The sequence below is a fragment of the Chelon labrosus genome, assembly GCF_963514085.1.
Source record: "Chelon labrosus genome assembly, chromosome: 13".
Classification (NCBI taxonomy): Eukaryota; Metazoa; Chordata; class Actinopteri; order Mugiliformes; family Mugilidae; genus Chelon; species Chelon labrosus.
In genome coordinates this window covers 1,064,199-1,089,936 of record NC_140346.1, presented here as the reverse complement: position 1 = coordinate 1,089,936, position 25,738 = coordinate 1,064,199, and the positions used below count along the sequence as shown (strand labels likewise).

At 40.2% G+C, this 25,738-nt stretch overlaps 2 protein-coding genes across 6 annotated transcripts in view; one reads left to right on the top strand and one right to left on the bottom strand.

Moving 5' to 3' along the window:
- The window catches only part of nf1a (neurofibromin 1a), a 133,759-nt gene that overhangs the window by 63,404 nt on the left and 44,617 nt on the right, over positions 1 to 25,738 (top strand). For 2 of the 5 annotated variants that reach the window (XM_084558068.1, XM_084558067.1), the window contains exons 30-34: positions 2,360 to 2,422; positions 11,685 to 11,843; positions 13,908 to 14,005; positions 15,886 to 16,254; positions 21,121 to 21,231. In XM_084558068.1, the coding sequence (XP_084414194.1) occupies positions 2,360 to 2,422; positions 11,685 to 11,843; positions 13,908 to 14,005; positions 15,886 to 16,254; positions 21,121 to 21,231 (800 nt within the window). The remainder of the gene's footprint in view (positions 1 to 2,359; positions 2,423 to 11,684; positions 11,844 to 13,907; positions 14,006 to 15,885; positions 16,255 to 21,120; positions 21,232 to 25,738) is intronic. The other 3 variants (XM_084558070.1, XM_084558069.1, XM_084558071.1) reach the window with 2 other exon arrangements.
- Positions 21,464 to 25,192, bottom strand: LOC311497994 (oligodendrocyte-myelin glycoprotein-like; the record flags this gene model as incomplete). The annotated part of the gene is made up of 2 exons (XM_084558424.1): positions 21,464 to 24,577; positions 24,939 to 25,192. 2 exons carry the CDS (start codon positions 25,190 to 25,192, stop codon positions 23,590 to 23,592), a joined length of 1,242 nt encoding a protein of 413 aa, XP_084414550.1. The 3' UTR covers positions 21,464 to 23,589.

Genomic DNA, 25,738 nt, shown 5'->3' with positions numbered 1-25,738 from the left:
AGGGTTCACTTGAATAAATAAATGTTAAGTTATAATATTTCAGTTTCATTTGGTTGATTGGGTTTTCTTTGTCTTCTTTAACAGGACAAGGCACACAAACCTTTAAGCGACGTTGTACATTTATTGAAGATGTAATGAAGAATTTCCAATTAAAGAATCTAGTCTTGTCATTTTGTCCTGTTAATAGCATTCCATTATAACTACAAAGCTACATCATAATATAGACCTAAAGAACTTAATCCAAGTAAATGATTTCATTTAATGTGGTAGCATGTTTGGAAGGTATGAAAATATGAATTAGTAGATACTGCCCAAGTCAGTTGCTACATAAATAGCATTGTCATAACTAGAGATGCACCGATTACAATTTTCCAGGCCGATTCCGATTTCCGATTTTTCATTGAGTTTGACCTGCCGATACCGATTTTGGCCGATTCCGATTTCATTTTTTCTAACCACTTTACAACACACACAAAGATTTATTTTCTCTTCTATAATAGAATATTAATATTATCTTTTCTTTAATAGAACATTTTTTGAACAGATAATCGCTATCACTATAAAAATAGAACTATATAAATTACTCCTGGTGTGGGAAAAAAAAATAATAAAATAGGCCAATTTGTGGGGAAAAAAATATGTAATATTTGAGTTACATAAAAGCTTTTTATTTGTTTTCTTCCTAATTGTCCTTGAAATAGTGGTCAAGAACCCCCCCACCCCCAACACAAAAATGGTTTGGCCACTGATCAAAATTTGATGTTGCCGTTTGATTTGAAGTTCATTACGCTCAAAATGTCCGGTCAGCACAAGTCCGGTGCTCAGAAAAGGAAGGAAAAGAGAAGAAGAGAAGAAAATAGAGGCCTTAAAGATTTTCTTAACAAATATTTTAAAAAAAAAAGTGGTGACGGTGAAGCTGGGACTAGTAAAGTGAACGTAGGTTAGAAACAGTGCAGCCAACGTTTACCAGCCTTGTAACGTAAGCTCTAATGTTAACGTCCATTAGCTTGTATAAAAGCCCGACACAACACGTTAACTTTGACAGAAGCAGTTGAGTTTGGTAGCTCCGTCAGAGAGGAGAGAGATCCGGCTGCAGTCAGGTGACGGAGAGTGATGCGGGAGGGGCCCGCTGTCCCGGAGCGGAGGGACAGAGTCAGGCTACCGGTGAGAGAAGAGAGAGAAGTTCGTCTAAGATTATCTCGTCCCGGGCCCAGGCAAGACTGTCAGCTGGCCTGCGTGTGGTGCTGATGTTGCGCGATGTAAATCATGCCGCGCCCGGGTGCATTTGACCGGCAAAAAATCGGCATATGTCAGACTGACCGGCCGGTCTCCGGTCATGGCCGATCACGTGAAAATCGTCCGATTCCGGTCACCAGCCGATAAATCGGTGCATCTCTAGTCATAACAAATGAAAATCAAGGGTTTACATTTTTGCATCGGTTTTGCAACGGTTTTACTTTGCATCTTTGACAGAAGGCTGTCACTCCATCATCCTACATCTCTGGCTTTTTGGGGAGGATTTTCACAAGTAGTTGTACAATTGCTTTATGAAACTGGATGGTACTGCTGTTATTCCTATCCAGAAAGTATGTTATAATAAAATAGGTGATGTTAGAATCTTTTAATCTGTAGATAACATCTTACTCCACTTTGAACTTCTGAACTCTACAGTATAGTACTGCCTGTGGGTCTGACATGATATCTCTCTCCCTTTGTGTCCATTAAAATAGCCCATCTCCAGATCCAGCTTTAGATTGCAGTAGGTGTGATCCCAGCGTAGGAGGATGACAACTAGCTGGCTTGTATCACCAAATATATCTACTAATTATAGTACTGTGTTGTCTCACTACACACTCACCATTTTCACTGAACACTGATCTGACTTTCCTGTCCTTTCTATCTGAATGTCTAAGCAGTTTCAAACTGCTGCTGCTGCTGCTACCACACCCTCACTACAGTGAAAACGGAGCTCCGCAGTGCTCTCTACTCACACTCAACTACCTTGTTATTAGCTACACACATAAAAAGTGGTCTGTGTTTTTGATGACATTTCTTTTAACATTTGTTTTCTATGAGTTGATTTTCCATGCTCTATCACAGATTTTGTTCTGAAATGTGTAGGGCCCATACACAAGCACACACCTGCACACAGTAATGTGTTCTGCTGATGCTGAAGCAAGCCAGTGCATGCATGTATGGACATGCTTCAAATCCCATGAGCAGCAATGAACTAATTTCTAAAGGCAGTATTTTTTTCCTGTGATTTTCTAGATGTATGTACACCTGAAGTGGTTAGGGCTGTGCGTGTATGTATGTAGCTGGAGCTGTGACCATGATTGTGCTCATTTCTGTTCTGTAGGCTACTTGCTACTCTCTTCTGAATAAAGCAACAGTAAAAGAAAAAAAGGAAAACAAAAAAGCAGTAAGTTTGGAGAATCTATTTTCCACACTTTCTCCCTAAAGCAAAAAAAATATATATTTTTTTGCATTTTATTCACTTTTATTTTAATCTTCATTTTAAATGAAATATTTTGTTTTTATTTGGTGTTTTTCTGGAAATGTTTTATTATGTTCTCCATATTCAACTTTGTGACCAACCTTTCTTAAAATCATTGTACTAATATCGGCTCCATTTGATTTATTTTCAATTAACAATTCCCAAGAAACAGCAGCACCCTCTCATCTCTTTTGTTTCTAGACTGTCTGTCTGCACTTTCTTGCACTTTGTCAGAATATTTCACCTGCCCTACAATCGTGGTTGTCACGGATCAGGCATAACAATATGACTATCTTCCTCATGTTATGAAAGTCTCCCTTGTGCTTCCAGAACAGTTCTGATACATCAGAGAATGGACATGGGCCTTCTGAGGGTGTCCTGTGGTGTCTGGCAGCAGAATGTTGTTAGTGGGGGCCTTATGGGTTGAGGGGATGGGCCTCTGTTGATCAGCCCTGTTCCAGTGCATCCCACAGATACTTGATCAGTTTGGGATCTAGTGAATTTTGAGGCCAAGTCAACACCTTGTGCTGTTTTTCATATTTTTTGAGTTGAAAAAGTTTCTGTGTGTGTGCCTGTGTCAGGCTGCATCCTGCTGGGGATGGCTGATGCCATCAAGGAGTGTCATTGCTATGGACTGGGGGTGTCTGGTCTGGTCTAGGTGGGTTGTACATGTCTGTCTAACATCCAGATAAATGCCAGGTCCAAAATTTTCCCCAGCAGAACATCGCATTGTCACAAGATTGTCAATGTTGTTCACTATACCTGTCATTGGTCATAATGTTATGCCTGATTGGTGTATACATGCTCACTTACAACTGCACACCTCACCTACCTCAATTGACATGAATTTTAAAAGGCATAAAATATCTAGAAGAAATATTTTGATGAATTGGCCTTCTGACATGGGTTAGATTCCTCGGGTGTCTTTTTCCCACCATATATGAATGTGAGAGTGTGGCTTTCTGTTTCTTTGTCTTCCTCAGAGCCTTGTCTCTCACACTGAAATATCGGTCTTCATGAGCAGCTTTGCTGGCAGCGACTCTTTTGCTTGACATTTGCCTCTCAAAAAAGTAAACTGGTGATCTCTTTCTCACTCTTCTCCTCTCAATATTCTACCTCCTGAAATAGCGTGCTGTGGTAATCATTATTGACTGGGCTGTAATGATAGTGATTTTTTTTTTTTTTTGGCTTACTGTTGCATTCCTTGAGTTGATCCACAAAACAGAGCTGAAACAAAGGCTTCTGGACTTGTTATGTTTCCTGAAGACACTTCAACACTCATTCAAGTAGCATCTTCAATTCTAAAAGACTGATGTTTTTTTTTAATTAGGAACATCTGTTGGTGGTGCTAATTTGAAACTCGCATTACAAGGGTCTTTAACAACTAGGTACTTTCTTGTAATACAAAACAACTGTTTGATTTAAAAAGTGTCTCGAGGCAGTGATAAATATAATACTGGTTTGCTGCAACCTTGCTGTTTTTGATATTTAAGATTTCATAACATTTGAAGCCTTGATCAAAACCATATTGTCGACATTCAAGTGGGTAACAAAAATGAGCATACTGACATTACTTCTCCTCTGTTGGTCTTGTAAAAATACCTTCTAGTCTTTGTTTAGTTGTTTTGGGTAGACTTACTCTTGCTGGTAGGTGTAGTTGTTGGTTCAGACTGTGCTTTGGAATGGCAGGCTACTGTAACTAAATGTTGCTACACAATTCAGAACATTCCCATGGTTGGATAGAAGCATCAGGGAGGAAACACTGCAGGGTCTCAATTTGACTGACCCCGAAATGCAGAATTGCGGAGAGCATTGTTAAATGAAACAAAGACAAAAGTTCAAATTTGGATTGAAGTTTGTACTTGGGTAAAGGGTAGAGGATATGAATTGGAATCAGCTTGGAAGCTTACTCACAGGTAGAAGCGATAGAATCACTGATCTTATATGCAGTACAATATTCAGACCCTTTACTCTGTACTTTAGGTAGTGATTGCACACTCAGTTCTTGTTGGGTTTGACACGATAAGTTTTGCACACCAAGATTAAATGTTTTGTTCCATTCTGCTCTGCACAGCCTCTCATTATTTGTCAGTTTGGTTGGGGACTCTTGTTGGCAGTCATTTTCAAATCTCTCCAAAGGACATTTAAAGAGTTATCCCTAAGCCACAATAGTGTTGTCTTGGCTCTATGCTTCAGGGTTTTGTTCTGTTGAAAGGCAAAAATTTATCCCAGTTGGAGGTGCTGAGAACTCTGAAGCTTTTGTGATTAAGGAATTCTGCACTTTGTTCTGTATAGCTTTCTTGTTCTTGTTCCGAAAAAACACCCCAACAACATGATGCTGCTTCCACCATGCCTTACCACTGGATTGTTATTCAAGAAAAAGAGCCAGTATTACATATATATAAGGTGCAAAAGTAAGTGAACCCTTGTTTTCAGTATCTGGTCTCACTCCCTTGAGCATCACTAATAGCTCATCAGTTATCTACAGCGGCTTGGAGGAACCCATTCCGCTGTACAGAACCCTCCAGTTCTGAGATGTTGGTGGATTTCCTCATATGAAATGATTACTTCAGGTCCTTCAGGTCCCACGTTTCTGTTAGATTAAAATCAGGACTTTGACTTGGCCATTGCAATGACCAGTGTGCTTGGGCTTGTTGTCTTGGTTCGTGACCCAGTTTCTCTTGAGATTCAGCTCAAGGACAGTTGTCCTGACAAAATAATGGCTTGTCCACATGATGTTTAGCTAACTGCAGATGGGTAGAAATGCTCTTTTTGTAGAGCAGTGTCTTTGTCCTTGCCACTCTGTCATCCACACCATGGTTGGTTAGTGCTTTTCTGATGTTGGATTCATGAACATAACATTAGCCAATCTAATAGAGGCCTTAAGTTGCTAAGAAGTTACCCTGGGTTCCTTTGGGACCCCTCTGACTATTATTCGTCTTGTGTTTGGAGTGATCTTTGTTGGTCAACCACTCCCATGGAGGGTAACAGTTGTCTTAAATTTTCTCCATTTGTTCATGATCTGTCTGACTGGATTTGTTGATTCCAAACTCTTTAGAGATGGTATTGTAACCTTTTCTAACTTGATGATCAGCAACAACTCCTCTGAGGTCCTCTTTGTCCATGCTATCATATACTTCCACAAACATGTATTGTGAAGACGAGACTGTGACAAATCCCAGGTTTTTATGAAACAAGCACTTGATGGTCAGAACAGTCTCCATCTCTTCCCCCAAGATCCTTATGGGTCTGACTATAGTCCTTGTCTTTCGAAAGTCCACCATCTCCTTGGTCTTCTTGACATTTGGAAGCAGATGATTCCTGCTGTACAATTCACAGAGTTCTCCACCGGCTGCCTGTACTCAACCTCCAGTCCATCCACAATACATCACACCACCGCAGAGTCTGGTCAGAGAACATCTGCAGGTGGAATGATCCTGCGTTAGATAAGATGGCTGTCTTTGGCTCAAGTACTAAACAAGATGCCAGACAGCTGGGCAGCACAGGACTTCAGGAATCAGGGGCTCATGTGGCCTGCAGCCTTGAGGAGCAGACTTTTGAGACCGCTTATCTTCCCCTCCTCCTACCTGAGCACAAATCGGATTCAAGTGCTCAGCAGGCCAAGGGAGGAGTGACCAGGAGGAGCACGTAACACTGACCATAACAGCTGTGATTGGTGCATTTCCTTGTTCACGTGACTCAGCGGCCAGACTGGCACAGAACTCCTCTTTTGTTCAGGCTCATACGCATCATCTAGTCAGATGTCTTCTCGTTGTTCTGTGCTGCAGTGATTTTAGTGAAACTAACTGTTGATCCACATTTATTAACCTGGACTCCAACACAAGCTGCTCAGTTTGGCTCGGTATATTGTGAAGTGCAGAGTGAAACTCAACACAGCTGGCCAGTCGCCGCCTAGTTTTTCGGTGGCGTAATGACATAACAATACAGACAAACCAGCGCACTGGTATAAATGCTTTGGGCGGCATAACCCCCTATGGCGCAGCTACGCACTCAACATGCCGCAGTACTGTAAATTAAACTTTTTTTCCAGCTGTCTCCTCACCTGGAGTAGTTAGATTTGGTTGGGTTTGTAGTCAAAAGGGAACAATGCACATGATCAGAAGGTGACAAAGAGGGTGTGAAGACTGGTACAGTGTGGGAAAGTCCAGCAGGGGTCCAGTGTGTAGATCAGACTCAGCCTATCGGCTCTCTCCAGGCTGACATCCTGTTGGCAATCCTTGATGTTGTAGCCTGTGATCTGCTTCATGCCCATCCACACATCCCTCTGGTTGTTCTGTTGGAGTGTATTCTCCAAAGTCTTTGCACTTTTTCCCCAGTGCCACCTTCAGTTGGTGCTGTATCCTCCTCAACTCGTCCCTGTCACCAGACCTGAAGCCACTCTTCGTCTGGTTTAGCAGACCCTTCAGGTCACTGGTAATCTCCAAGGCTTGTTATTTGAAAAACAGCGTACCATCCTGGTTGGAACGACAGTGTGCTCACAGAAATCAATGTATCCTGTGATTCAGTCAGTAATGTTGTTCAGTCAGTAATTTGTCTGTTTCTGACTTATGTCACATTGTAAATAAACACTAGTGATCCACTAGTGCCGCTGGAAGTCATGAATGTCTATGCAATCATACTATCTCCATCATTTTTTTACAGATAATGATGATTGTTTGGATCATGAGCCATTCCAAGCTTTTTTTCCTCTCCCCTCATTCTGGTGCAGGTTAATCTTAGTTTCATCTGTCCAAAGAATGCTACTTCAGAACTGCTTTAGCTTTGTTTCTAGTCTGGTTGTAAAGTCTTATGTCTATAGTACACATGGATAAAGGCGTTCAGGTCTTTTCTTTTTGCTGACCTCACTAGTGGGCACTTTTCCTCAGAATGTGCCAATGTGTGTTGATTTGGCCACTTTAGTGTTCTTTCTATCTATCCTTTGTCTTTGGCATAAATTTGTCTTTCTTCACTTCCACTAACAACTCTTTTGACTGCATCGGGTGGGTGCATAGCAAAGGTTTCCAAAAACAAAGGTCACTTTGTGCTTGGATTCAACTGCAGACCTTTTACCTACTAAAGTGCTGAAGAAATAACACTTGTCCCTGAAACAGCCTCTGAGTTAATTGTACAATTACTTTTGGTCCTTAAATAGACAGTGAGCTGTAATTCCTCAACCCTTACTCAAATTTAGATGTTACTTCCCTCCAATTAAAGCTAAGTCTACATTCCAAACCTGTATTAATTGTATAACTGCATCTTGCATATGTTTTGTCAAACAGGTAAAAATAACAAATGTGTCAGTGTTCACACATGTACGGAAATAAGTGTACGCAATACATATAGGTCATGCATAATTTATAGAACACTGATTGTGGACAAAAAAGAAGAGGAAGACTAGAGTCTAACATTTGAGTATTAATAAAGAAAACCTTTGTGGGTTTACAGCATGCTCATAAAGAGCATCAAATTTTAATAGGCCTGGTCTGCAAATCAATCATGCTGATCCAGCCATGATGTCCCTCCATATGTCCATGTCACCTGCAGTGGTGTACTTTCAACAGCTACAGCAATTCAACAGTCAGTACAATCAGTTTGTACTGTGCATTGAAATTGACACAATATGCACTAATGTAGCTGAAAAATAATGTCACATTGAACTTAGACTTAGATAAACTTTATTCATCCACAAGGGAAATTGCTTGGTCACAGTAGCTTAGTTGCACATAAAACCACTCTTAAGAACCACAGATAAAATAAAGATTAAATAAAAATAAGTAAAATAAAATCTAGTAAAATAAAAATAGTATAAACAAAAATGTACAAATTAGCATATGGACAAATGTACAAGAAATAGAGATGGAAAAATATATATTATATACACAGGGATGATACTAAGGTGCAGTAGTGTCCATTAACATGAATAACATGGAGTTATCTGTTACAGAAAGGTGAGTAGTTGTACAGCTGGACTGAGAATGGTATGAAAGAAGTCCTGTAGCGTTCAGTGTGGGAGCAGCGACTGTAACGTTCCTGCATACCGTCTCATAATAGGTTTTTCAGACTGTAGGAAATAATTACCCACACTAAGAGAATTTACTTACATAGAATGTTGTTATCCATACTGTGAAATGCTGGAGATTAGGATTGAGCACAAGTTATAATAAACTGGAACTACCCTGTAATACCCTATCTACATTCCATCTTCTCAGGAGACAAATAGAAACAGTCTTACAGAAATCATTACTAAATCTTAGTCTGCTCATACTGTAGGTCTGACATTACAAAGGGTTTCTTTTTGTTTTGTTAATCAACAGACATACACTGCCTGGCCAAAAAAAAAGTCGCCACCTGGATCTAACTAAGCAAATAGGTACGAGCCTCCTATTGGATAATTACTGCATGGGTGATTAACTTTCAGCTGGTAACAAGTTATTTAACCCCAACTGATGCAATGAGTAGCTTCTCGTTTCTTAAACAACCATGTCAAAAGACACATCCTGTGGTCATGGAAAAGATGTTAGTCTAAAATTAAGAACTGTCCAACGCATTATTAAAAACTGGAAGGATAGTGGGGAACCATCGTCTTCGAGGGAGAAATTTTGTTGGAAAAAAATCCTGATTGATGGTGATCGGCAATCGTTTAAACGTTTGGTGAAATCAAATGGAAGAAAAACAACAGTAGAACTTAGGGCTATGTTTAATAGTGAAAGTAAGAGCACACGTACAATGTGAAGGGAACTCAAGGGATTGGGACTGAACAGCTGTGTAGCCTTAAGAACACCACTAATCAGTGAGACTAACTGGAAAAAAAAGGCTTTAATTTGCTAGGGAGCATAAAGATTGGACTCTGGAGCAATGGAAGAAGGTCATGTGGTCTGATGAGTCCAGATTTACCCTGTTCCAGAGTGATGGGCACATCAGGGTAAGAAGAGAGGCAGATGAAGTGATGCACCCATTATGCCTAGTGTCTACTGTACAAGCCTGTGGGGGCAGTGCTATGATCTGGGGTTGCTGCAGTTGGTCAGGTCTAGGTTCAGCAACATTATGTGCCCAAAGAATGAGGTCAGCTGACTACCTGAATATACTGAATGACCAGGTTATTCCATCAGTGGATTTCTTGTTCCCTGATGGCACGGGCATATTCCAAGATGACAATGCCAGGATTCATGGGGCTCAAATTGTGAAAGAGTGGTTCAGCGAGCATGAGACATCATGTTCACACATGGATTGGCCACCACAGAGTCCAGACCGTAACCACATTGAGAACCTTTGGGATGTGCTGGAGAAGGCTTTGTGCAGTGGTCAGACTCCCATCATCGATACAAGATCTTGGTGAAAAATGAATGCAACACTGGATGGAAATAGATCTTGTAACACTGCAGAAGCTCATTGAAACAATACCACAGAGAATGAGTGCTATAATCAAAGCTAAAGGAGGTCCAACAACCTTTTTCTTGGTGGTGACTTTATTTTGGCCAGGCAGTATAGTTAGAACTGTTAAAAGATAGAAATTCTACAAACAATTTTGTCTTCAATCAGGCTTCAATTGTTTCATCCTTCCTGGCTGATTAATGAGGGATAGACTAAACCCTTCACAGCACTGACTTTGTCTAATTCTTAAACTTGTAACATTACCCATAAACCCCTCTGGAATGTCACACAACCCTGCTTTGCTTCAAAGCAACATGTGGTGTGCAGGTTCTTTTAATTTTCTGAATGGTCACCTGTTTGGCCTGTTCACAACTCATGGCTCTTCATGCTCATCTCGATAAATTAGAATATCCTTATAAAGTTAATATATGTCAGTAATTCAGTTCAAAAAGTGAAACTCATATATTATATAGATTTGTTACACAGTGATATATTTCAAGCATCCATTTCTTAATTTTGATGATTATGGCTTACAGGTAATGAAAAACCAAAATTCATTATCTCAGAAAATTTGAATATTGCATAAGACCAACTTCACACTGGACCTCAAGCATCTTGAATCTGTGCCTCTCAAATTCCTTTCCAAATGAAATGCAAAATTACTAAATATTTCCATCTGAAAAGAGGTCATTGGACCACTGAGCAACAGTACTTTTTATCCTTAGCCCAGGTAAGATGCCTCTGACGCTGTCTCTGGTTCAGGAGTACTTTGGCACACGGACCATTGTAGCCCATGTCCTGGATGTGTCTGTATGTGGTGGCTCTTGAAGCACTGACTCTAGCCTCAGCCCACTCCTTGTCAGTCTGTTCTTGAATGGACTTTGCTTTAGAGTCCACTCATGGCTGCAGTTATCCCACCTTTTTCTACCACACTTTATCCTTCCACTCAACTTTCCATTTACATCCTTGGATACATCACTCTGTGAACAACCACCTTCTTTAACAAAGATCTTTTGTGGCTTTCCCTCCTTATGGAAGGTGTCAGTGACTGTCTTCTGGACATCTGTCAAGTTAGCAGTCTTCCCCATGATTGTGTATCCTACTGAACCAGACTCAGAGGCAATTTAAAGGCTCAGGAAACCTTTGCAGGTGCTTTGAGTTAATTAGTTGATTAGAGTATGACGCCATGAGTTTACAATATTAAACTTTTACAATATTCTAATATTCTGAGATAAACCATAATCAAATTAAAATTAAAATACATTTTTGATAAGAATCACTGAAATAAATTAACTATTAGAAGATATTCTAATTTACTTAAGATGCACCTGTACATCTGTCAACCGCCGCCTTCTTTTTATTGATGATAACTTCCCACTTTCATCTTTCGCCAACAGAGAGAAGACAGTTCGGTTCCTTGTCTTGCATTTCTTTTCTCACCCCTTTCTTGGGCTGTAACTAGAGTAAGAATGTTTCTCACTCTGTTGCATTCCAGAATGAACTGGGATTGTTACCAAGTTTCTCTTCATATCTCTTCCATCACTGTTTCTTCTCCTAAACCCAGCATCTTTTATTGTTCTGGCAATGGCTAAGCTTACGCTGCTTTGTTAAACACATTGATACGTGTATATTTTGTTATTCTCATCATTTCCTGCTTTGCTCTTTCATTTACTGAAAACCGTTTTCAATATTTTTTCCATCCCATTCCTAAAACTGGGTCCTTTTCTCACTCTTCTCTTCTGTTCTATCTGCTCTACATATCCCCTTTGTTTTCCTCCATTGTTTTCCCCTGCTCCCTCCATCCTCTTTCACGCAGGTCGTGAGTCAGCGGTTCCCACAGAACAGCATAGGTGCAGTGGGCAGCGCCATGTTTCTGCGCTTTGTCAACCCAGCTATTGTGTCTCCCTACGAGGCCGGAATCTTGGACAAGAAGCCATTGCCCAGGATAGAACGGGGTCTCAAACTCATGTCCAAGGTAAGACTGTTGGACAGAATGGCTTTGTGATGCAGATGATGCCTAGTCAATCAGTGGTTCTGTAAAATGGAACATAATTAGGACAAATGTAAATAAATGTAAAATAAATATATGAGCAGTAAACATGTGTGCAATAATTACATAAAAGAAATAGAAGCTACACAATTCAAATCAACATACTGTGTCAACACACTGTACATTACATTGTAATGTAAGAGAAAACTATGCAAAGACAAGAAATATCTATTGCTGAAACAGTATTTTCACTTGAACATGGATTCATTTCCAATTTAGGACTGCCCTCTACTGGTCATAAAATTTGTTCCAAGTATTCTAGCTGATGGCTACTGGTACTGCAGAGACATACATGATAGGTGCTTGGTTAGATAAAAAACAATTATACAGCCTTTAGCATATACATGGCTTTAAGAGCGAAACCACACAAGAAACTTAAAAGCTACCTAAAAGCTATACTGAGCAGCACTAAATCCACTTTACAATAATAAAGTAATCTTCTAATGTAGCCTCCCAGTTAATAGAGAATCTGATTCATTGGTTTAGTTGATATTGCTATTTTACACACATTGAAGAATCAACATAGTAGTGGCTTTATGGTCTTTCACTTACTCACTAACCACTCTTATACCTGATGTCAACTGACAACAACAATGTCCTGAGACTGTAACAGTCCATAAGGTGGAAGAGCTGTTTTTTACTCTATGGCAAACTTTAAACTGTAGGACCAACACAAAGTTAGTCATGATTGGTCCAAAGGTTGCGGAGGGTGTGGCTAAGTTGTGCCATGTTGTTTTGAAGTCGGAAAGCTGGCGTATCTTATCTGTTGAGGTGCTTGTGCATAGTGGCTATGCTGCAAGTGGTGGTGGTTTCATTTTTAATAAGTGTGCAACAGCTACACAATCAGTTCATGGTAGTGGCTCATTTGATTTTGTATACAACAGCTAGAGAGAGTGCATGAATTGAATGGAAGGATTTGGAATTCTGACTATTGAGTAGTGATGAAACTAAACAGTAGTTCTGGAGTACTGTAATGTTTATTGTTAGAGGATAAATTGTGATAAAATGCATCACAATATTTCCCCGGAATTCGTGCCAAACTCTTACCAGATTCTCTGGTCGCACTATTAAGAATTATCTATGTAAAGAACAAAGACTCCTTCTCTAAACGTCATAATTGCTACCATATGACTATTGTCTGAAATTGAAATGCATTTGATAACCCTAATGTAATGGCATTAGTGTTTTGCTGATGGTTACTTTTCAAGCTACAACATGGCCAACGTCTGTCACTCCACACAGTGTAACCTCATGTCAGCACTAAAAAGGCCAAACTCTCCAACCTACTAAAGCTGGTCATGTTGGGTATCTAGTAGTTCAGACTGGAATTGTGCTCCCTCCAACAGGTGCTACACATACTTACATATCCCACTGAGACTTCATTCATCCATTCATCTTCTTAACCGCTTGTCCTGTAAGGGGTTGTGGGGGGCTGGAACCTATCCCAGCTATCGGGCGAGAGGTGGGGTACACCCTAGACAGGTTGCCAGTCTATCGCAGGGCTAACACAGAGAGACAGACAACCATTCACACTCACATGCACATCTACGGCCAATTTAGTTTCATCGATTAACCTAACTGGCATGTCTTTGGATGGTGGGAGGAAGCCGGAGTACCCAGACACAGGGAGAACATGCAAACTCCACACAGAAAGGCCCAGTTGGCCCACGGTTTCGACCCCGGAACCTTCTTGCTGTGAGGCATCAGTGCTAACCACCCCGACACTGTGCCGTCCAACTGAGATTTTTTAGGTGAAATAGATTTTTAGTATCACAGAAAAACACAAAAATAACTATCATGTCTAGTTAGTCGCAGTCCTATGTTTAAAATCTAAATGTGTTCTAGGGCAAGAATTTTCGGATTTCCTCTGAAACATTCTTGAGACATTATTATAAAATCAAGGGGAATCTTGGAATTTCGGTTTACCGAAGGATCTGATCTGATAACTTCAATGTACTTTTAATGTATTTCTCATGTTGTTTTCTTCAGATTCTGCAGAGTATTGCAAACCATGTCCTGTTTACAAAAGAAGAACACATGAGACCTTTTAATGACTTTGTGAAGAGCAACTTTGATTCAGCTAGGAGGTAAGAGACTTTGTGCACAATACCCGCTACTCTCCTTCAGTGTTTACACCATGGACTGTATAAAGATGGACAAAACAGCTCCTCAAAAGTGAAACCAAAGCAAGTAGAGCTTCCCCTGGTGACTGGTTGCAGTATAGGTCATCAAGCTTCACCCGCTCCATGTTAGTGGATGGGACTTGGGCCAAACTAAAAAACACACATGTCAAATATTTTTTTTAAAGGGTGGTTTCTGTCATTTTAGGTAGATAATATAATGCTGATGCATACTCGTGTCCATTTTTTCTGATAAGTTTTGTTTTAGTTAGTTATTTTACGCTGTAGAAACAGGATGCGACTAGGGATGCACTGAATATTAAGCCACCGAAAATGGCCCAAAAGTGTATCTTTGGTTTTCGACTGAAAGACTTATCACCGAAACAACATGGCTGAAACAGGATATTGTGATGATGCAAGCAAAAACCACGGCCATGAATCTGCATAAATGTGCAAAAATTACAGTGAAGACATTAACTGCAATTTTTCCAATAAAGGTAACTGGTATTCATAGGTTTAACACAGTTTTAGTATGAGTCATGGACATAACACAACAGTGAGACCTAGAACTATACATAAATTGCAATGAAAGAAATGTCCAGTTGTTCATTACATTAAATGTAAATGTAAACACTTTCATAATGTACTTCTTTGCACTAAAACAAAGGGAAACATATTGAGTTGTCATTATTTATGGGTTAATACGCTATTGTGTTACTGGTCCGGCCCCCTTGAGATCAGATTGGCCTGAACTAAAATGAGTTTGACACTCCTGCCTTAGATGATCAGCCATTGTCTGTCGTAGCAGATGTGGGATTTCGTAAGGTGCTCAAGCACATTGAGACGTGTGTATACCTGAGCTGTTTAATATTGCAACTAAGTCCATGAGCTTGTAGCTGCAGATATTTCAGCAATCAGTTTCACGACAGACATATGACATATGACAATTGATTTATTCTTTTAAACATTAATATTACTTTATGCAATTGCAATGTCTTGATTTTAGTGAGGTTAGTACACAGTCATAGCCATAAATGCAATGGTACGAATAATTGGCATTGGCTTTGTTTCCTCATTTTCGGTTTTCGCTTTCGGCCAAGAATTTTCATTTCAGTGCATCCCTAGATGTGACATCATTATGACTGCAAGAGGGCCAACTTCTCTGTGAAGTGGTCCTGTAGTACTGTGAGAGTTGTAAAAAATAAATAAATAAGTACAGTGTATAATCCAACATTTCTTTGTAATTGGTAGAGGTAGAACAGAGTGCAGTATTAATTAAACAAAAATGTGAGTGAGTCTGGTTTAAATACAGACATTCCCTCTGTCTTTTCTCTTCAAACATAACAGCTGATAAACTGGACACTTTTTTATAAGTATTGCTATGTTTTGAACTACATCAGCTGGCATCTGACAAAGTTGAAACTAGGTTTGACTTCAAAATAATGGACCTATAGCACTCCACAACCCAAGCTATACATTTACAGTAGGTAAATCCCTGGAATAACACCTGTAGTTAGTTATTAGTGTATCCTAAATGTATGTCATTTTTCAAGTGCCATTTTTTTTTAACTGGTAATTTACCTCTGGGACAAAGTAATATTTATTCCTCATGTCTCATTACTAAACTTTTGGGTTACAGAACGGCCAGTGTGCAAAACTAATAACCACTTCACAGTCTGCAGTGAGATTGTAATTTTTAAGGGTTTGGACGGTGGGAGTTTTGTGTACTTTGTGACCATCTGCCATGGAGTTGGGACAGATCAGTGATTCTGCAAACAAGTAAGGTGTCTGGTGCAGATTAGCTTCTGTCTGCGGGTTAACTGTGTACTCTCTTCTCTAAACCACAGGTTTTTCTTGGACATAGCATCTGACTCTCCGCCCAGTGACTCGGTCAACCACAGTCTGTCGTTTATCAGTGATGGTAATGTACTAGCCCTCCACCGGCTGCTGTGGAACAACCAGGAAAGGATCGGCCAGTACCTCTCCAGTAATAGGTCTGGACTAATCTTGTTATCCTTCACTCATTTAATGTTTTTTTGTGAAATGATTAAATATGACCTTTCTTCCAGAGACCACAAAGCTGTTGGCAGGCGACCATTTGACAAGATGGCTACACTTCTGGCCTACCTTGGACCCCCGGAACACAAACCTGTGGCTGATACCCATTGGTCCAGTCTCAATCTGACCAGCTCCAAATTTGAAGAGTTCATGACCAGGTAGGGTAGTAAATTATGGGTTTGTCTTTACATTCATTACATTTTGGTTGCATGTTCACAACCAAAACATGCAACCATTTTTAGGCAAATGTGTGCCAGGTCAGGACAGTAGAAACGGCTGTCTGATTGCTTGAAGTTATTCCAGTTGATTCACAGCGGCTAAAGATGGCAACTGTGGAAACGGTGGGGTACTCTTGACAGTTTCTGATTATGTGTAGCATTTCTATATAAGTTTCACTTCTGTACCATTGCCGCTCATGAGATAAAAAAACATGTGTTTTGCCCTCTTTAGGTTTCTGAACTTGATCATAGTGATTAAGAGACTTCGCTTTTACTAAATCTGTAAAAGTACTTGTAGCGATGGATCGATAATTATGTGAAAGTAGTCATTTTAGTATTGTAGGTGAGCTGGGATTTTTAATATATAATAAGGACAGCTGCCATATATATATATATATATAGAGAGAGAGAGAATATATAGAGAATATATAGAGAATTTCTTTGAGAATTTTTTATTACTTTCTTCAAAATCAGAAGTTTACATACACAAAGATTACTATGTCTTTAAACAATGAAGGAAAGCCCTGATGATGATGTCATGGCTTTGGAAGCTTCTGATAGGTTAACAGACAACATTAGAGTTAATTGGAGGCACACCTGTGGATATATTTTAAGGCTACACCTCAAACACACTGCTTCCTTGTTTGACATCATGGGAAAATCAAAAGAAATCAGCCAAGATATCAGGAAGAGAATTGTGGTGCTCCACAAGACTGGTTCATCCTTGGGTACAATTTCCAGATGCTTGAAGGTGCTACGTTCATCTGTTCAAACAATTATACGCAAGTATAGACACCATGGGAATGTCCAGCCATCATACCGCTCAGGAAGGAGACGGGTTCTATGTCCCAGAGATGAATGTGTTTTGGTCCGAAACGTGCAAATCAACACCAGAACAAAAGCTAAAGACCCTGTCAAGATGATGGCTGAAGCTGGTAAGAGAGTGTCATTCTCCACAGTGAAACGAGTCCTGTACCAACATGGACTGAAAGGCCACTCAGCGAGGAAGAAGCCATTACTCCAAAAGCAACATAAAAAAGCTAGATTACAGTTTGCAAATACACACAGGGACAAAGACCTTAATTTTTGGAGACATGTCCTGTGATCTGATGAAACTAAAGTGGAACTGTTTGGCCATAAAGACCATCGTTACATTTGGAGGATAAAGGAGGAAGCTTGTAAGCCTGAGAACACCATCCCACTTGTCAAGTATGGGGGTGGTAGCATCATGTTGTGGGGCTGTTTTGGCTCCAACAGATCCCAGGAACAACATCAGAAGCCTCAGTCCAGAAGAGCGCAGTCCTAGGAACAGCTAAGATACTGCGCAGAACCCTCGAACTCCCAGGCCTCTGGTAGAGGACCCGAGCTTAATCGAATTTAAATCACCAGTGTGGGAACACTTTGGTTTCCCGTTGCAACATAATGGTGATGGCACGCGAGTGGTGGACCAGATAAAGGCTGTCTGCCGAGGATGTTTCGCAGAGGTGCAGTACGTCGCTGGAAACACATCAAACATGCTAACGCACAGAAGACTTTTATAACAGGAGGTGGTTTTTGGTTTATTTCAGTCTATTGGTGTCTGTTCAAAATAAATGAAAAAAGCTAGTTTTATACATTTTTTACATTCTTTTTTTTTCACCCAACCGTGACCCCCACACCGAGCTACGTACCAAACCATGACTTGTGTGTACCGTTACATCCTTAATATATACACTATTTTGTACTGATAGTAGATCTAAGAGAGTGATCATATCCTACTATCATTTTTTCAAATCATGTGTTTTGTGAGTTCATTAGTTACAAACTGTTGAGAAACTATGACAAATTCACAGTAGCTATTCTCAGCTGTGTGAATTTGTCCTGGCTTGTTGTAGTACACACACGTTGGACACTGTGGGCAGACAGGGGCATTATGACACAGAAAAAGCCCTGCCTTGACCCAGGACATCTGCCAGACTAAACACTACATGAGCTGAATTGCTTTGTGTCACATGTGGACTAGTGCAGGGATAGTGCAGAGAAGAAGTAAGAAGAATGTATTTTTAGTTTCTGGGTGGTATGCACATATAGAGCTTGTTTGTGGCAAAATCTTTTTCCTTCGGTCTTTATAACCCGTGAGTAGAGTACACATGTTTTGGGTCAAACGGATCTGTAAGCACACCAGTGTGCAGATGGTCAAAATGATTTTCTGATCTCCAAAATACACTTCTCCATGCTCTACTTGGCCAGGTGACACACAGAAGAAATCTGCAAAATGCTAAAAAATCCTTCGTTTTGGAAATTAAATTGCCCTGCACATTGAAAGCTTCTTTGGCTGTACATATGTTGGGACCTGAACCTGGGGGTTAGCTGTGGAAACTCACCATGCATAACCAAGTTAACCACATGGCTGTTTTAGTCTTGGAAACAAAGGAAAGCACTGGAAACCTCAAGTCCCACAATCCTCCAGGTGTGAAAATTGATCCATTTATCACTGGCCGACAGTGGCATGTGACCTCTGAGGCCATCAGGTCATATAAAATGCTCTGTTTGGCCTGTGTTCTCCCTCTTCTCCTCCACTCTTCTCCTCTTCTCTTCTCCTGGACCTCCAGCTTCTCAGCTACAGCTGACTGCCTCATGTAGTCTGCTAACAAAGAGCAGCTACTCCAGGCCTCTTTCTTCACAGCAGCAACGAGAGCCTGCTTGAAATCTGCACAAATCTATTAGCCACCAAACAGAAGGTTTGCAGGCTAACGCCTCATACAACAGGAGCGACACAGCTAGTTAACACCGAGCTGCTAACAAGCTACTTCAAAGGACTTCAAGGAGCGGCCAGTTTCCCTCCAATGTCTGCCATCAAGAACGCACGGCAAAGACTGCCTCTCAGCACTGGAACTCTAGCTTGCTCTTCCATCAGGAACCACCAGCTGCAGGAGCAACACGCCAGAAATCAACTTTTCCACCAAAACTGGTATTATGGCCTGGGCCTCGTCAAGCTATTCAAGCTAAGCTAAGCTAAACAAAGAACTATGAACTTTGACGTGATATTTGTTTTTATTGAGTTGTTGTGATCGTTCAATCGTAAGTTTATAGTATTGTTAAGTTGATGTTAGTTTAGATTATGCAACGCATAGACTCAGGGTCTCTTGCATGCTAAACTATCTATCCTTCCTCTAACCTGGGACCTCATAAAACCCTTATCACATTTCACACATACACTCAGCCAGTACATGGTCTGAGTGTCCCTACTCAGCTTGTTTTCAAGGCCTCAAGGCCCCAGTGGCCATTTTGACACACACACACCACTGTATAAAGTACACTGTAGTTAGACGGTATGTTTACTTTTATTCTTGTAATAAATATCTTTTAAACATACTTGTTGTCTGTTTCTTGTTACACAAGAGTGAATATTGCCAACCTCTACACTGTCAAGAACTCCAAATTCCTTCAACTTTAACTGGTTGTTAATGTGGTAATTTTGTTAATAGTTATTAAATTAATTATTATTGAATTTTATGAGACGGATTTGATGAATTGGCTATATTTTCCCTTCTCAGAAGGATGGTGCCCCGACGTGATCTAGCAATTCAGATGCAATTATTTAATAATAAATAATTATTTATGATAGTCAAACCCCAATATTTAGTGCCTTAGTACACAGGCCCAACACATATGTCAGCTTTGTGTAAGGCATTTAAATCAGTACATTTAAATAAATCTGACTTGGGACTACCATAGAATCCCGTTAATTTTGATTTTTGATTTTGATCAGTAAGCTTTATAAGTTAGCTTTGGAACTGTGTGTATTGCCTCTAGAAATTACATTAATAATAATACAAAATAATAAACAGAAACTGTATCTTAATTGTGTAATTGCTTCCACTAAATAACACTGAAAAGGGGAAATGAATGTGTGTCAGAACCAGTAGTGCTGGAACCATACTGGAATCATAGCGTTCCAACAGTGTCCTTTTGTCATTCCTAAACTATAGGTAGTTTAATACATTGAAGATAAGATAATGGGGACAAACAAAGAACAAAACTTAAATCAGTTGTCAATATATAGAACAAAACATATTTAGAACAACACAAATCATATCAAATTCTCCTCAAAAATAACTAGAAGATAAATCTTTTCTAATTCAAGAATTTTTATAAACTCACTCATAAAGAGTGTGTTGGTGCAGTTTTCCGTTTCCAATTGGGCAGAGGGGACTGCTTGAATGATAAACAAGCCTCCAGTCACTAGTTGGCAACAGTGCTCAAAGTACTCAACAAGGCTGCCTGTTCAACCCAGTAGAAGAAGTAAACAGGAAGACCGATGTACAGAGCTCATGGAGGGTATCACCAGAGAATGTCTAATAAGGGGAGAAGTTCCACTCTCAGTGAACTTCTGGCTTCTGAACTGTTCGTTACAATGGGACTTAATAGAGAGTGGCGAGGCTCTCCGTAGACGGGCTCTGGTATCACCAAGAGGCCGGTCATTTTGTGAGCGCGGCATCAGTAAATGAAAAAGCACTGTTAGCCTCGTTCAAAGTTCCCCACCACATCGCAAGGTGCAAGAAAACTCACGCGATATCCCAGTGAATCATTTGCACTTTTTTCTCTTGAGAATCACACAGACTGGGCAGTTACAAATTGATCTAATAAACTGACCTTGGAAATCATTTTAAGTTGTTACAGATGTTATCTCAGCTTGTTTTCTTAATCTGTTTTTATAACAGTGGGGGAAGGGGGTTGGGGGGCACAGTGGTATAACCTAACAGTGTGATACAGCATCACTGAACCTTGTCAAATGAAAGTGTGACTGATGGTTTTTGTCTGCAGGCACCAGGTCCATGAGAAGGAGGAGTTCAAAGCCTTAAAGACCCTCAACATTTTCTACCAAGCAGGAACCTCTAAAACTGGCAACCCAGTGTTCTACTATGTGGCCCGCAGGTAGTACCTGACCGTTGACCTTATTGTTCTGTCTATGAAACAGTTTTTTTCTTGTGAAGCTTGCATGTTGTCTTTATTGTCTCATTATTGCCTTGCACTTTGAAAACGTTCATAGTACATTCAGTGTTCAGTTGAAAATATGCATGCCTACTAAAGCTTTATCAAAAGAGATTTTTGTATAACTTAGCACTCATGTTTGAACTCCTCTTGAAGTATATGTTGCATTGTATATGGTTTCAACATGCAAATCAACTGTTTAGAGGTTAGATATGTTTTAGTGGAGAGTCCAAAGGAAATACCTGTGTAGAGACCAAAGGGAATAACACCCTTAGCTGAATAGCTGTATTCTAATTTTTTATTTGCCAAAAGAAAGATTTAACTGAAATACTAGCAGTTAACAGTTGTTGCGCTGCCTTTTAGTCCTTGTTCAGTGGGAGTCCAAGCGGTTTTACAAACACAGCTGTAAATACATACACTGCCTAGCCAAAAAAAAAGCCGCCACCTGGATTTAACTAAGCAAATGGGTACGAGCCTCCTATTGGATAATTACTGCATGGGTGATTATCTTACAGCTGGCAACAAGTTATTTAACCCCAAATGATGCAATGAGTAGCTTCTCATTTCTTCAACCATAGACCAACCAAAGATACGTCCCGTCGTTGTGGTGAAGATGTTAGTTTGTCTGAGAAGGATCAAATCATTGCCGTGCATCAAGCAGAGAAAACATCAAAGGAGATTGTAGAAACTACTAAAATTGGGTTAAGAACTGTCCAACGCATTGTTAAAAACTGGAAGGATAGTTGGGAACCATCGTCTTCAAGGAAGAAATGTGGTTGAAAAAAAAAGAAGAGAGGCAGATGAAGATGCACCCATCATGCCTAATGCCTACTATACAAGCCTGTGGAGGCAGTGCTATGATCTGGGGTTGCTGCAGTTGGTCATGTTGAGGTTCAGCAACATTATGTGCCCAAAGCATGAGGTCAGCTGACTATGTGAATATACTGAAATTGGGCTCAAATTGTGAAAGAGTGGTTCAGGGAGCATGAGACATCATTTTCACACATGGATTGGCCACCACAGAGTCCAGACCTTAACCCCTTTGAGAATCTTTGGGATGTGCTGGAGAAGGCTTTGCACAGTGGTCAGACTCTCCCATCATCAATGCAATCTTGGTGAAAAATGAATGCAATACTGCATGGAAATAAATCTTGTGACATTGCAGAGGCTTATCGAAACAATGCCACACCGAATGTGAGCTGTAATCAAAGCTAAAGGCGGTCCAACGAAATATTAGAGTGTTTGACCTTTTTTTTGTTTTGTTTTGTTTTGTTTTGGCCAGATAGTGTACATGTCAGTCTAAAAGCAATGCAAATTAGGACATGTCGGTGTACCACTCAGCACTTTTTTTCCTGAATGCTCCCAAGTTTAGCCATTCAGCTCCTAATCCATAGGTCACTGGTGTACTAGCTCTATATTTTTCAGGGGACTGGCTCATGCTGGGCAATTAAAAAAAAAATAAAAATGCTGTACCAGTTTTATGAATAAGTTTACTTAAAATGACACCAAAAATGGAAGGTGAATACATTTTTCTTGTGCTTAAATATTGTATTACATAGGGCGCCCAGCACTAGTAAATTTATGTAATCACTTTTTTCACAAATCTTTTTTTTTTTTTTTTTACTGTCTAGTCTTAATTTTAATTTTAACAAACTCCTAACTGATAACTCTTTTCCTAATTTGTTGGGTAAACAATTTAGGCTTCTAACTACTCTTAGAGTAGTATATAATATAAGGTGGTTTGTTCTGCTGGCAGCACAATAATTTTTATGAATAAAGCATCAAACCTTGGAATCTGTCAACGTGCATTTTAGTGTTGGTATACATCAATTAAATGTTTTCAGATATTTTTCAAGCAGATGTATATGTTGTAGGTTTATACACATATTTATGTAGTTATGTGACAAATCAATGCTTTCCAGGTTGTGTGGCAAGATTTTTGGCACAATCCACAACCAGTTTTGACTGAGCTTAGAGACTGTCTTAAGCTCATTGTCTGACAGATCTAGTACTTTGAAATTCCATTTGTAAGTCTTGTGATTTTTGTCTAGCAAGGATTATAATGATACATGAGCATCGCCATTAGCACACCAGCTGACTCATGTATTAGATATGCTGGGTAGTTTTCTGTCTTGTAGGTTTTTATATGCCATCTTTGTCTACAGGAATTAGAAATATTGAAACGATGATAGTCACTGAATGCAGTACCACGATTGAAGTCCTAAGCAGAGTAACTTGTCCATACATTCACTTGCCAACATAATCTGAAAAATATTGTGTTTTGTAACCAGTTAAGGTGGTTCAGAATGTGGTGAATGCTGCTCCCATCACTACAACAGCCAGGATAATAGTTTCTTGTGTCTCAACAAGGAGTCCGCAACCTTTATTCTGTGAGGTAACTACGTTAGGCATCTTGGTTGAAGACAGTGGGTGTGCTGTTGTGCTGGAGTGGGTGGACAAATTGTCATAACTCGCGGAAGCCGTCCAGACAAACGCCACAGGTCCCCCCGAGTCGTCCATACCTCTTTTGTCTTGGTAAATCCCGGTCTCAACAAGTGCAGATTTTGCCTGGTAACCAGGCGTAACCTCTGCAGTCCTTGCAGGTGATTGACCATCACGTCTTTCACTTCTGCTGTTAACCCAGAGTGGTGTATCTGTGAACAGACCAAAGGACTGTTTTCTCCCTGTTGCTGCCACATGGGTTTGCCCACAGATGGATCTTGTATGACAGGGGCAGCCTAACACGGTTGCACGAGTTTGCTCAGCCCATCTGAGAAGACTTGTTGTGTTTTCTTCTTCACAAGCCCATGGGTTACCCCCGAGAGTTATCACCTCCAGCCCTGTCAGCTTATCAAAGATCCCTTTTGACAACCAGGTGAACCGGTTAGCATGCAAATAGAATTTAGTGAGCATGGGCAACCGATCCAATGACCCAGGTAAAATCTGCACCAGATAGTTATGTGACAAATCAATGCTTTCCAGGTTGTGTGGCATGTTGGTGGGCACAGTCCAAAACCTGTTTTGACTGAGGTTGAGAGCTTTTAGACTCAACAGCGTGTTATTGATGAAGACCACTCTCTCTAGCTCATTGTCTGATAGGTCTAGTACTTTTAGGTTCCAGTGGTACGCAGTGTCATTTTTGTCCAGCAAGCGTAGATGGTTGCCCGCTGCTCGAAAGTCCCACAAAGACCGTGGCAAGGCAGGGGGTAGCCTCTCCAAGCTGTTGTAAGACAGGTCCAGGGTGCGCAGGTGGGCATAGTGGCTGAGCTGGCTGTCCAGACCTCTCAAACTATCAGAAGAATGGCATGTAAAAAAAAAACAAAAAAACATTTATTATTAAAAAAATATTTGGGTGAGTGTCAAAAGCATTACAGTAGATTATCTAATTTACTAATGTTAAAAGCTTGCACAGAATATCTGGGTCAGCTATATTTAACTGTCAAGTCCTGCATGCTGTGTCCTTCTGAACACCACAGTATTGCTATAAGCAGTCATCTTTCTAACCTTAGGTCTAACCATGTGATCCATTTTTGGGTACCTGTTTCATTGTGTCTTTGTTACCTGTGCTACCTTGTATATGCACCAAAATTCAGTAATTGTGTATCAGTAGGACTGTAACAAAATTGCACTGCAGAACTACAGCTGGTTACCTGTTAAAAGAGAGGTTGAGAAAGCGGATATTGTGCTGTAGACCAGACGGAAGCTTGTTTAGACCTCGTGAAGAACAGTCCACCACGCGGTGACCCCCACTGCAGGAGCATACAGAGGGACAGATAGATAACACCCAGCCTCCCAGCAGCCCACACAGCAGCAGGGGGAGCAGGCAGAGTAGAGAGTTGGACCACGTAGGCATGATCAGTGCTCTAGAAAGTAAGACAAGTGTTACAATAAGTAGGGTAGACATCTACTGTAGGAATCAATAAAAAAGTCTTTTTATATATACTAGATCTGACTTCCATGTGTGTTACGATCACTACTAGAGTATAGGTTAGGTCATTTAAACTCTGCATTCTCTTAGTGTTAAAAGTTCTATTTTGATATTCTTTTATGAAAACTGCATATTTAACCCACTGCTTATCAATATCCAAATAATCATCTGGGATTGATTGATAGCCAAATAGTGAGTATTTTCCGTCTTTTTTCAACTTGCTCAAAACACACAAAAATGCATAGCATTCAAGTTTTAAGTGTCGCATTGCTTCACCTTCAGTTGTATTACTTTGATGCATTTTCCAAAGTGACAGAACACTAAAATGGGGCAGTGTCCTGACGGTGTTGGTTGGACAATCTATTACCTTGGTCCAGACTAAATATTGCAAAGACTATTGGCTTGATAGTACCTTCATCAGGCCAGCTATTAAATATCTCAACACGTTGATTGATTGTAAAAATTTGGCACAGTTCTTTATGATACTAGCTGATGCACTCTAAGGATTTCTCCTAATACTTG